This window comes from Pocillopora verrucosa, chromosome 5, assembly GCF_036669915.1.
Source record: "Pocillopora verrucosa isolate sample1 chromosome 5, ASM3666991v2, whole genome shotgun sequence".
Classification (NCBI taxonomy): Eukaryota; Metazoa; Cnidaria; class Anthozoa; order Scleractinia; family Pocilloporidae; genus Pocillopora; species Pocillopora verrucosa.
Window position 1 is genome coordinate 8,522,695 of NC_089316.1, and position 12,329 is coordinate 8,535,023.

At 38.1% G+C, this 12,329-nt stretch overlaps 1 protein-coding gene across 5 annotated transcripts in view; it reads right to left on the bottom strand.

Moving 5' to 3' along the window:
* Positions 1–12,329, bottom strand: part of LOC131799506 (uncharacterized) — a 31,120-nt gene continuing 18,791 nt past the window's right edge. The window contains exons 24-35 of one of the 5 annotated variants that reach the window (XM_066166741.1): positions 11,909–11,954; positions 11,723–11,767; positions 11,367–11,427; positions 10,134–11,105; positions 9,103–9,509; positions 5,136–8,723; positions 4,371–4,817; positions 3,071–3,484; positions 2,585–2,673; positions 2,391–2,484; positions 1,561–1,756; positions 1–1,098 (exon numbers count right to left, since the gene is read on the bottom strand). In XM_066166741.1, the coding sequence (XP_066022838.1) occupies positions 791–1,098; positions 1,561–1,756; positions 2,391–2,484; positions 2,585–2,673; positions 3,071–3,484; positions 4,371–4,817; positions 5,136–8,723; positions 9,103–9,509; positions 10,134–11,105; positions 11,367–11,427; positions 11,723–11,767; positions 11,909–11,954 (6,667 nt within the window). In that variant the 3' untranslated portion in view covers positions 1–790. Of the gene's footprint in view, positions 1,099–1,560; positions 1,757–2,390; positions 2,485–2,584; positions 2,674–3,070; positions 3,485–4,252; positions 4,818–5,135; positions 8,724–9,102; positions 9,510–10,133; positions 11,106–11,366; positions 11,428–11,722; positions 11,768–11,908; positions 11,955–12,329 lie in introns of those variants that run through there. The other 4 variants (XM_066166740.1, XM_059117213.2, XM_066166744.1 and 1 more) reach the window with 4 other exon arrangements.

Genomic DNA, 12,329 nt, shown 5'->3' on the forward strand with positions numbered 1-12,329 from the left:
GCCTTTTTGTCCATGCAATGATCATTTTTGTTGCTTTACCAGTGGTGCCAAAGCCATGGCGTTGTGGTTTGCTCTTTGCTTATTTGTCTTTTCCTTTTTAGTTTGCCATTTTTTGTTGTTACTGTTGTTTTTGTTTTTTCTTGCGTGTGTGTCTGATAATATTGTGTCTGATAATTAGTGAGTTTTAATCATAATTTTATCGGTAGCCGCCTTTGAGGAGCGAGTCCAATGGGTCAGTTTCATCTGAAGAACAATGTGTAAAAATGAAATTGAACATCAGAGACATTTTAGCCAGTTGAGTCTTAAATATGATTTCTTTATTCTATTGTTTCCCACTTTTGTAAAGTTTTCCAAATCATCTACCTCAATCACTAAACGTTAGGTGACGCTCTTAATATTATTTATCCTTTATGCGTTATGGACACGTTGTAATCCTGCAGTTCACCATGGTACTTAAAATATCAATTACATTTTCATTAGGAAAAAACTTTCTTCTCTAGTTTATTACTGCGATCTAGCTCAACGTTAGTCAACTGCTTCGCCTTTTGCAGCCTTGATCTGATTGATTGTCATTGATAGATTATAAATTACTCAATTTTAATTGACTACAACTTCTCTGTAATGCTTATGAGTTGATATACCTTTGAAAATGGTGAGATGGTGTAACACGAAGACTTTTTACCTTGGTTGTTACGCATGCAACATTCATGTAGGTCTCGCCAACCACTCACTAGCAGTTACTTCAAAAATAACTAAAAAATATATTATACATCAATTAACAATATTTTAGTTACCACCCAAACAATTTCTTTCTAGGTTTTCCAGACATAAACTGCTCTAAAACAAACTGGGCAACATCCTTTCTGTTGACCTCCTCGAGCGCTACAGCTAAATGTGAAATCATTTGAGCTCGGCTTAAACGACATCGAGTCCTCCACATGACCAATAATTTAAAAGCTTTCTCCTGAGGACCCATGCTTAGTCCACCGAGCTGACCAAGATCCCTGTCCCCTACCCCAAGGAATGTTCCAAGCCGAGACCACTCCTCTCCATTCAATTTGTAAGCAACTCGCCGTAGTTCGCGGTCGCTTAAACCATCTGTAAGAGACGAAAAAACAAAATGATAATTTGACGGCAGAAACAAAATGGAAGAAGTGTCTTAGAAGTATTTTAAATTGTACTCATTAGTGACCCCCTTCACTCTCTTGTGGCTTAACTGAAGTTCTTCAAAATATCTTATTCAGTGGTTTACTACTCTGCTTCTCTATGCCTTAAATGATGCTAGCTTCTCTTTAATCCTCGACAGCTTTGGCAATTGTTATATCGAATTTGGGTACGTCGCCTTTAGTTGATTTTTATGAACTTTTTATTACTTGAATTGCTTGAACTTGCACAGTTCCTCCACTATGATTAAAGAATTTGTACCCTTAGGTTAAGACCCCGAAAGTTTATTTCTACACTTATCGATTATTAGTGTCAATATCCTGCGTGGAGTCTTGAATTGGTATCTGATGCAAGAATTAGTTAAATGTGAACAAAAATAAATTTAAAAAAACAAACCAGACTGAGTCGCGTCCTTGCCTTTCCCTGGATCTGGAGATACGCCTCCAGCTGAGTCGTCTGAGTTTGAATCGAGGCTTATCGTGCTGCCATGGAAACCGGACGTTTTCACAGTATTCAATTCCTGTTCTAGTTTCCTCCGTTCAGTTTCCGCTTGACTAAGCCTCTTGTCCATCACGATCTTCATTTGACGAATCTTCCAAAGAAAAAAATAACTATCATTATTCTTTCACTTTTCGTTGAGAAGGGACGAACCTGATGTTTAATTCCTGAGTTTGAAGAGTTTTGACGAGTCACATAGAGGCGTTTATTCAAACGTAGAATGACAGAAGCAGATCTGTTCACAATGAAATATGGATATGCCACAACAGGCAGACAAATTGATGATAAATAGCAGCACTCATAGACAAGAATCATTCTCAGGAAGTGATTTTCATAAGAATCTAAATGTGCTTTCTCTAAGAATCACACATACCCTTTGCATGTCGAGACGCGATAGACATGTTATATGCGTATTAAACTATGAATAAAATGGTTTTGGTCTGAATACTTTCTAGGGTCAGTGTGTTGCGTTATTATGTGAGACGCTTAAAAATTACATCGCCCTTTCCTTTTAAGAATTTGAATGGGTACAACTTACGTGTGCGAGAGACTTGACGAATGGCTGGAGACCATACTATGACGTTTTAAATTATCGTTTGGGAAAACAAGAAGGAATCCTTTTCCTTAAATCGATGGAAAAAAGGGGCGAACTTCAAAAGCAATGGAACAGTAAGCTCGTGATATAATGACTTGTTCCATTCGTCACAGCGGATTTGATGACCACTTACAATGTTTTGAAGTTCCACTTCTTTCTTTTGCCAAAGCTGTTTTTCCTTGCTGTGTTTCTCCGACAACTCTGACTGAAGCTCCATGCACTCTTTTCTGATTTAAAAAGGAATGAAATCAAAGTTGTTAGAACTTCAACCTGTTTGGAGATAAGTATTGCGTAGGGTTATAAAAAATTCAAGAAAATAAAACAAACCTCAACCGTTTTGTCCACTTTGCCTCGACTTCGTCCAGCTCTCGCTTTAGTTTGGATTTGTGACTGTTGCTTAGATGTTCAAGTTCAGCCTGGATTGGATAGATTAAGGAAACGTTTTACAAGCTGAGTTAGAGTGGTGGAATGCTAATCTCTGTAATTATGATGTCGGTAATCCCTTACTTTCATGGAGAGGAAAAAAGTGTACAAGTGCAACACATTTTTAAGCCTTCGGTGATTCTGTTAATGGAATGTCATGAGTTACGGGATCGAAAGAGGATTTAAAACTATGTAGATTGAACTAACATTAAGAACGACGGAGGACAAAAAAAAACCAAAACTCTTATAATTATTACTCTTAATCAAACTTACCTCAGAATTACGAAACTCGAATTTTTCTCAGAGCAGGCATAAACTGAGGATCCCACCCTCAACCAGAAATGCCACAACGCAATTGACAAAGTCATGAGTTAACTGAGAATTTCTTACCTCAAGCTCACATACTCTGTGCTTAGTCTTGCTGAGTTCCTCATCTAATGCATTTGTTTGCAAATCAGCCTCGTCGTGAATTCCATTTCTCGATCCATTGACGACATTACTCCTCATCTCGGTCAACTCCCTAACGCGTTTCTCCAAAAGTTCAATTTTCTTATTCTTGGCAGAAATTTCTAGAATGAGCTCTTCTTTTTCGCTTTTTAGAAAGTTATTCATGGCTTCTAACGATTCCATTTTTTTCTGTGATGACGCAAGTATTGGCTCATTTGCAAGTTCTTTCAACCGTTTGTTCTCGCCCTCGAGTCGTAAAATTTCCGCTTTGAAATTTTCTACGTCTGATGAAAAGCTTTCCACTGCCGCATTTCCGGGTGAGGATTCTTCGATTTTGGTCAGCAGTACATCAACTTCCTAGTAAAGAAGGTGTGGGTATATAACGTTACAGACTGAAATAATTTCCTAGAGTTTCAGAAACCACAAAGTGTCGTTAATGTTTTGTGCTGAATTGAAACACGTATAAAAACCTTTTTGTCCATTTCATTATAGACTTACAGAAAGGAAATGAAAGGTGAAACATTTCAGTGCAAATGACTAGCTAAAGCTAAGACTAATTTTTGGTATAAATGAAAAGTGCGAAGGAAAATAATGTGTCTTGATCCAATTTTAAGACCTACCCTATGACTATTCTAGGAATATTTTTGGGAGACTCACTTGGCAGAAGAATGGGCAAAAACAGTTAGTTATATAGTCATTATTGTGCAATAAGGTATCAGTTGTACTAAAGCAGGATGGTTGGTATAACTGTGCATCACGATAGATAAGTGCTTAGGCTATAATTGAAAAAAAAAAGGTGCCTCCGTGCATACGGTTTTTTGTGGTGTAACAATTCACGTGTTTTTTTAACATTTATAGTGCCTTTAATTTATGTGCTATTTTGCAAATAAACAATGATTACTTTAACACCGCAGTGTGTTTCTTTAAGTGTAAACCCTTGAAAATAATTATAGCTACCTGTTCTTACTCTTTTTTTTTTTAGATGGAAATACTTTTTTTTGGCCCATATTATTCTTTTCATTTTACAACAGTAATTAAAATTAATAGTAACTTCCTTAATGCTTATTGTAGCTATAGTTCACTTTTAAAGGTGCAGCTTTTACATTGACAGTGCCATTAGCTTACGGTTGCGTGCGTGAAGTAACAACGTGAATCCTCCAGTGGTTGGTGCAGGTGCATAGAAGTGCATTTCGCTTTGATAACCAACCTGCTCCAATTCGAATATTCTTCGATTTTTCTTTACCAATTGTCGCGCAACTTGAAGTTGCTCCTCGCCTGTCGAGATTTCGCTTCGCTCGTTCCCAGTCCACTGCGTTTTTACGGTGAGAGTCTGTGTGGGAAAATCAACAGGATCTTGCTTCTCTTCGAAGGTATCCCGTTCTTTAAGGATTGAAATGCTCTCCACCGATTGAAATCTACGAAACTTAAACCTTGAGTGAGAGCTCGGCCCCAGTCTCCCATCCGACGTAAAGAGGCTCTTTCCAGCCGCCAGTTGATCTCTCTCTTGGCCAGCAGTTGATTGCATTCGCTTCATAAACTCGATTTTAAGAAGCAGATCTTCTTTTTGTTGTTGAAGTTGTGTCAACTTGTCCTTATCAGAAGCTATTGTCTCGTGAATAGCCTTTATTTCTTGCTTTTTAGATAAGATGTCTTCATCGGTGGGATGTTTACCAACTAATTCTTCAAATTTCTGAAAGAGAATAATGGTTGAAGTACGTGATAATAAGGTCACTTTGTAGGTTATGAAACCTGCTGGTCAAACAAACTGAGACTGGGTCAGTGAGTCAGTCAACTACTGGTGTTAGTCATTCCATCGGTCAGTCATTAAGGTTTGGTATCATGTCAGCTTATCAGCAGTGAAAACGACCACTTGAGAGAGACTATCCTCGGCGAGTTTTCATCGAAAATCTCACCGCTGAGTAGGATCAAATTTACTCGAAAGAAACATCTAGTCCATTCCGTGGCGAATGTATATACTAATTTCTTAGTACTACCAAAACCATCCTACCTTGATTTTTTCTTTGCCTTTCATTGGTTCTTGGCATTCGCGCTTCAGCTCAGTATTTTCTTGCTTTAAGACCTTGTTGTCATTTACCAATCTTTCTCGGTCCCATATCAGGGTTCCAATACTTTCCTTGATGCTCGACCATGCTTTGCTTTTTCCCGCTGATATGTCGGCGGCGGTGACGCGAAATTTCCACGGGAGTTTCGCTTCTTCCAACGGATTTATCACGTTTGAAACAATTCTGTGACGGGTGCTTTCAAGCTCGTAAATTAAGGAGTCGTTTTCTTTTTTCTTCTGGCTGCTCTCTTCATTTTTGCTTTCCCTAATTTTTATTTCGTTGTCAAGTCTTTGTCTAACCTGATCCAATTCTTTAGCCAAGGACTCAGCTCGTTCTTTGTTGGGACGAAGGCTCTTTATTTCTTGTTCTAGTGTCCATACTGTTCTTTCCCCCTGGTTTTGCTGTGGTTTATTTTCCTTTACGTTTTCTGCCCAACCTTGAGGCTTTCGCGTTTCATCCCCCAAAACCTTGACCATGTTCTTTTCTGTGGTGTTCTGGGCTTTGTTCTTCTCCCCGGGAGATCGAGTTTCAAAATCGCCTTTCTGCAGTTGAGCAACACTTATCTTTTTCTCTAGATGTTTAACCTTTTTGGCCACTCCGCCCTGTTCCTGACCACTTAACTCGGGAACTCCTTTCAGTTTGTCAATTTCGTGTTGCAGGTTTAAATTCATTTGTTGAAGAAGGGAATTTTCTTTCTTGAGTTCAGAAATGCGTTCTTTTGCCTCAACGAGCTTTCCAGTCTCGATATCAATGTCCTCCTCGAGTTCTCTGTTCAGTTTCCTGATACGTCCGTACCGTTCCTCCAGTTCGATGTGATTTTGATGTAGTTCCTCATTTTCTTTAAATAGATTTCCAATTTCCTTTTCGGCGTTCTCCAGACTGCGGCACTGAGAATCAAACTTTTCTTTTAAAGTTTCTAGTTCCCTGCTGACTTGGACGTTTTCTTGGGATGTAACTTTCAGCTCGTTTTCAAGTTCAATCTTCGTGTTTTCTAAAAGGTCTCTTACTTCGGTCATACTTTTCATTTCTCTGGACTTTATTTCCAAACTCTTTTCAAGAATGCCAAATTTATCTTTAGAATTATCATATTCTTTTTGCAAGGCGTTATAAGACTGCAAAAGTTCCTTGTGATCTTCACTTAAGTCTTCAACTTCTTTCTGAAGGAAATCCACTTCTTGTTTTAAGGCTTCTGTTTCGTTGCGTTTGTTACACTTTGTAAGTTTAACATTTCCAGGCTTTTCTTCTTCAACGTTGTATTTACCTGCTATTTCTTCAAAAGTTGTGAATTCGTCAAGTTTTCTTCGTACGTCTGTAGCATTGCTAGGTTTCGGTTCGTAAATCTGCTCTGATTCTTCCCCATCTTCCAAGAGTGCTATCGAGGTTTGATTTTCTATGATGGCATTCTGTCCTTGAAGGCGTTCAATTTCCGTTGTCAGAGCGTCATTCTTTTTCTTTAGGACGTTTATTTCCTTTTTCAATCTCATCGTTTCCAAAGCTTGAGTTTCCAAGTTGACTTCGAGATCTCTTGATTCCTTATTAAGTCTCCGATTGCTTTCCAATGAGGCATTGAGATCTTTTTTGATAACATGGAAAGATTCAAGCTCAGCCGAAAGAGCTTCTTTTTCCTTCCTAGATTCACCCAAATCATGATTCAACCTGCTCAGCTCCATCAAATGACTATCATTGAGCAAAGTTAACTCCTTAATTTTGCTCCTTAGAGTTTGGCATTTTTCCGCCAAGACTCCATTTTCCTTGGAAATCCTTTCGGCCTCATCTTCCGCTGCCTTAAATGCTAATGTTATTCTTTGATCGCTTTCTTGTTCTTTGACCAAGGATTCGTTACGCTCAATCAAAATCCTATTTTCTTCAAATGCTCTCTCTTTCTCGCTTTTAATGAGGTCACATTCTCTCTTAAGTTCATCCGTTGCCTTGACCTCTTCCAAAAGAGCAGCATTTTTCTCTCTCAAGCTACTTAACTCTATTAGTCCCATCACTTTCTCTTCTTTCAATGTTTCAAGATCCTCTTGCATTCTGTCATATTCCACAATCTTTTCAAGGTGAAGATTATTTGTATTTCTCAACTCCTCAATTTCTTTCTCTGTGGCCTTTCTCTCGAGTTTTAGAGCCTCGATGTTTTCTCGTAGGCTTTCGGCATCATCTTTAAGTGCTTCAAAGGTTTCTTTCAATTCTTCGAGCTGGTTAGCTTTCTCAAGAAGAAGCTCATTTTCACTTTTTAGTGCTGCAATCTCTCTCGAAGCAATCTCACTTTCTTCTTCTAAAATTCCCAGATGTTGCAATCCGATTGCTTTTTCCGTCCTGAGAGTGTTAAGATCGGCTGTTATTTGGTCGAAATCTTCGCTCTTTTGATTAAGACGTTGGTTTTCATCTTTCAAAGTTTTGATTTCTTTGATCGCTTGCTCTTTGAAGATTTTCAGAGTTTCCACGTCTTCCCTTTCTTTTGCAATTTTCTCTAGATCATGCATCAAATTTTTGCTGTGCTTTCTCAGCCTATCTACTTCCTTAACCGCGTTGCCCTTTTCGTCCTTAAGAAGTCTAATTTCATCGACGTAGGCGTCTATCGCCTTTTTATCAGCTGCCGCGACCAAATCTTGTGTATGCAAACTTTTTTGCATCTCCTCAATCTTTCCTTGTAATACGAAACGGTCTCTTTCCAACTTTTCAGCGCGGAATATTTCGTCCTTTACTTGTTTTTCGAGTTGACGGCGGTCATTTGTTGCCTTAACAAGGTCTTTTTGAAGTATCGAAAATTCCTTTATACCTTCCTCTTTCTCTCGTACCAGCGATCGCAGCTTATCCCGCATGGACTCAATCTCGTCTTTCATGTTCGTCAGTTCAAGAATTCGCGTTTGTAGCGAGTCCTCAAGCTCTCGCGATTTCGTTTCGCTCTCATCGCGCTCATGTTTCTCCTGCTCCAAGATCTTTTTCTCTTTCAACAAATTTCTGTATCTCTCAGAAAGGTTAGTATAAAGTGTGTCACCCTTTTCTCTTTCTTCTTTGATCACTTTTAGTTCTTTTTTCAACGAATCGAGTTGCTTGCAAAGAGCTTCAGTTTCTTCTTCATTACTTTTTAGCTTTTCTCGCAAGCGAGCCTCAACTTGGTTCTCAGGTGATTCATTGTCATTCAGCTGTGCCCTCAATCGATTACATTCCTCCTTTAGCTCTCTGTACAATCTCAGACCTTTCTCTTCCCTTACTTCAAAATCTTCAATCTCATCTTCCAAAATCTGATTCTTCTTTAATTCCTCCGCTAACCTCGTCTCAGCATCCTCAGAAATCCTCCTTACTTTCTCGAACTCTTTTTTCAACAAGACGAACTTCTCGCTTTTTTCTTCTCTGTTCAACTCATTGTTGATTCTTCCCTGAGGCGAAATGCGTTCGTCTCGACCATTTCTATCTTCACTTGGACTATGGTCAGCTGTGTCAAAGCAATCGAAATCCATAGACGCATATTCTAGTGTATTTTCACTTCTTCCAATGATTTCGCCTTCCATATTAGGATCGAGGAAACTTTCCTGAAATATGAATTTGATTAAAGCACAAACCAGAGTAGCCTTGAGGATTTTAAGATACAACCAGCTTCTAATCAGAATCAATTATTTTATTCCGATAAAATATAAACAAGTACTGGTACTTTTCGACGGGCAACACACTTTTTTCGTATCGAAAGGTATTTCAGCAACAGAATCTTTTTATAATGTAATCAGTACAGCAAGTACAACTCGAAAGACGATTACGTGATATGATGGTATAATAATTATGGTAACGAATAGAAAATGAGGCGAGTATGATTTCGATGACCGACTTAAAAATACATAAATAAAGCGTTACACTTCTGTTGCTGTTTCTATCTTATACCTTTATGCGACACTAAAAAAAATACATAATCCATACCTGTGTACTGGATTTCACCTTTTCCTCCAAAGTTTTGTTAAGCTGTTCTGCTGCAGAAAGTTTGCCTTGTAAAGAAGAAATTTCTTTCGTCAGCTTACTCATCATAGATTCGTAATCCTTTATTTTTTCATTCAGGTTTCCTTGGTCTTCTTTAGGCATCGCCGAGCTTGTGCCATCCTTTCTCGTTCTCCAGGACTTAATTTCCTCGTTGGCTACTTCTAACTGTGACTTGTAATTCATGATGTCTTTGTTTCTGTCCTTGTTCTCTGCCTCAAGATGCTCAATTTTCCCTTTTAATTCGACGATTTCAGCTTCCCTGTCGTCAAGATCATCTTCCAGGTTATCCCTTTCCTCCTCCAGGGAAGACAATTTTTCCTTCAAAGCTGAAATATCTTCTTGGCGATTTTCTAAGGAAAATAAAAAACATACGAAACAAAAATAAAACAAACATAAAACAGTAGTTTTGGAGTCCTACAGTTTCATAAGAACTACAAAATTGTATTGAAATACAACATAACAATGAGTGGTCATAATGTTTATCATGCACACTTTCATGCGGAATACCATGACAAATTTTAAGCTTTCTCAAAATCGATAACAAAAAAGCAATGTTTGTATATAACTTATCCTTCAGACACATGCTCTAAATATTTGAGTATATCAATATCTATCAGAGAATTCGTACGTGGCGATGATAGAGCTGTTAGCTGCCTTCTCGTCTTTCGCTCGCTCTCCTGAATATTCTAAACGTTTGCGCACACCACATTCATGACATTGCTCATCTAAGCAGTATGCAAGACGCTTGACGCATCTAAAGCTCCAATCTGCGACTCCCCGCATTGGTTCTTGATTACTCCTAGTTCAATAAATAGTCTTTACTTTCTACAGAGAAAACTGATTGGACACCTTAGCATTTGGAATCAATAACCACTTAACATTTACGTAGGATGCTTGTTTCTTATAGTTGTTTCAGTCTCATGAAGCCTTACTGATAAGCTGACTTCCTAGCGATACATACATGCATTACCCACCTGTCACATGACCCATTTTTGCGGGCTTTAACTGTTCCAATTCTGCGTATGCCTTGCTAAGTTTTGAAGTCAATTCTTCACAAGTTTCCTTGGCTTCGTCTTTTTGTATTTTAACTTTCGTCAATTCTTTTTCTAGTTCTTCTTTTTCTTTCCCCTGCTCATTTTGCTTGGAAACTTCTTTCAAAGATTCTATGTCTTTTGTTAAGTCCTCAAGTTTTAGCCTCAAATTCTTGTTTTCGATTTCAAATGCGCTTAACTTTGTCTCTAGGTTACTCTTATCTTGGCTAAGAGACTTTTTCTGTTCATCTAAAATATTGAATCGCTTCGTGAGTTCCTCGACCAAAGACTCCTTCTCGGTTCGAAGACAAACGTATTGGTTTTCAATCTCGTCTCTGTGCGCTTTAAGCTTTGCAATCTCATTGTCAAGGTCTCTATTGATCAAGGAATTCTTCTCGTTCATTTTTGTTAATTCCTCCTTTTCCACCTGAAGATGTGCAATTTTGTCTTCTAATGACTGCTTTGTATCTCTGAGGTCTTTCCTTTCCCGTTCCAAAAGGTAAACCTTTTCTTCTAGAATATCGTAATTCTCAATCTTTTCCTTGAGAGAGTCGTATTTCTGTGATAAGTTTTCTAAATATTGAGTTTGCTCGGATAGTTTATCTTCCAGGGCTCTCTTATCTCCCTCTGATTCTGCTACCCTTTTTAAAACATCGCTGTTGGTTTTTGCTTTCTTGGAAAGATCTGTCTTTTCAGCTTCCAATTTTGACACCCTGTCTTCCAGAACCCTTCTAGAACTCTGACTTGTGTGAAGATCATCTTCCAGGGCATCGGCGCGGTCTTCCACGTCACGGAGTTTTTCTTCCAATTCTTGGTTTTCCTTTTCCGCGTTTTGTAACTTTGATAACAGTGATTTAACTTTAGACTCTAATTTCCTTGGATCCAGTGGTAATTCTAGCTCAGACTTTCTGCTCTCTGTAGAGACGAAGAGATTTTCTTTTAACATGCGTTGGGGAAATTACCAACATGTGCTTATCCAAGAAATTGCCTTGGAACATGCATTGAAATGATCTTTATAGTCGACCATGAATTACATCCAAATGTTCCAACACCTTTGCCTCCCGTAACATAACAGTAGTAAATTACCACCTTTTCAGACCTAATTAGAGATCGTAACCTAAAATTTATACTCTGTTCGCCAATCCACCTACTGCTGATTCCAATAGCGATAGTTACCTTGTCTCATCAGTTCTGTTGGCGATGTAACGTTTGAGTTTTGGTCAATAGTCATCTCGCCCTGCAATGAGTAAATCTTTGATTGAGAAAGAAAGTGGAACGGGAAACTATCCTTACAAAAAAATAAAACAGATAAATTAGGGCTAATTCCAACGGAAAAAACAAAAATAAGGGACGAAAAGAATAACAGACTAACCACAGACGGATGAACTATCGAGGAAGGAAGAAAAAAGCTTTCAGCAAAAATTTGATTGAATGGATTAACTTTAGTTGTATATAGAATATTGTAATTGAACTTTGAGGAGAAACAATACTAGCAAGAAAAACCAACAAACTATTTTTGTGTATTGACCTACCTCCGAGGAGTTCTTGCTTTTCCGTTTTCCAGTAAACCCTGGTGACTAAAGCCATCATAAAGAGCACAGTTACATGCATTGAAATATGACTTACTGAACCTTAAAAAATGGTCTAGACAGGTCTCTTAATCATGACTTATCGAACATGACGGTAGGCCTTGTAGGGTGATATCAAAATTGATTTACCTTGATCCACTCATGTTCCAGGCATTCGTCTACTTTCATTCTTTTTCTACAGAGAGGATAATAACAAAGCTTTAAACGATTCCTAGCGAGAATGTCATACTCTATGAGATACTTGTTACCAAACAATTGAAGAGAAAAGATCAAAAGAATTACTAAAACGAAACCCCACGAAAAAACTGAAAGAAAAGACAGAGACAGAACACTTAGGAAAGAACAATAGAAAGAAAACATCAAATAACTCGCTGATCCATTGATGGAGCGAGAGGCAAACATTTTGTCGAAAGATGGTATTAAAAGAAAATTTTTTTAAAATCATATGAGTAAGCAAACCAAGCAATCAATGTGCCAACGGAAAGTATAATTGTTGAATTTTTGGCCCGAATTATTCTGACTTGCGCATTGGCTATTGTTTATATTGCAC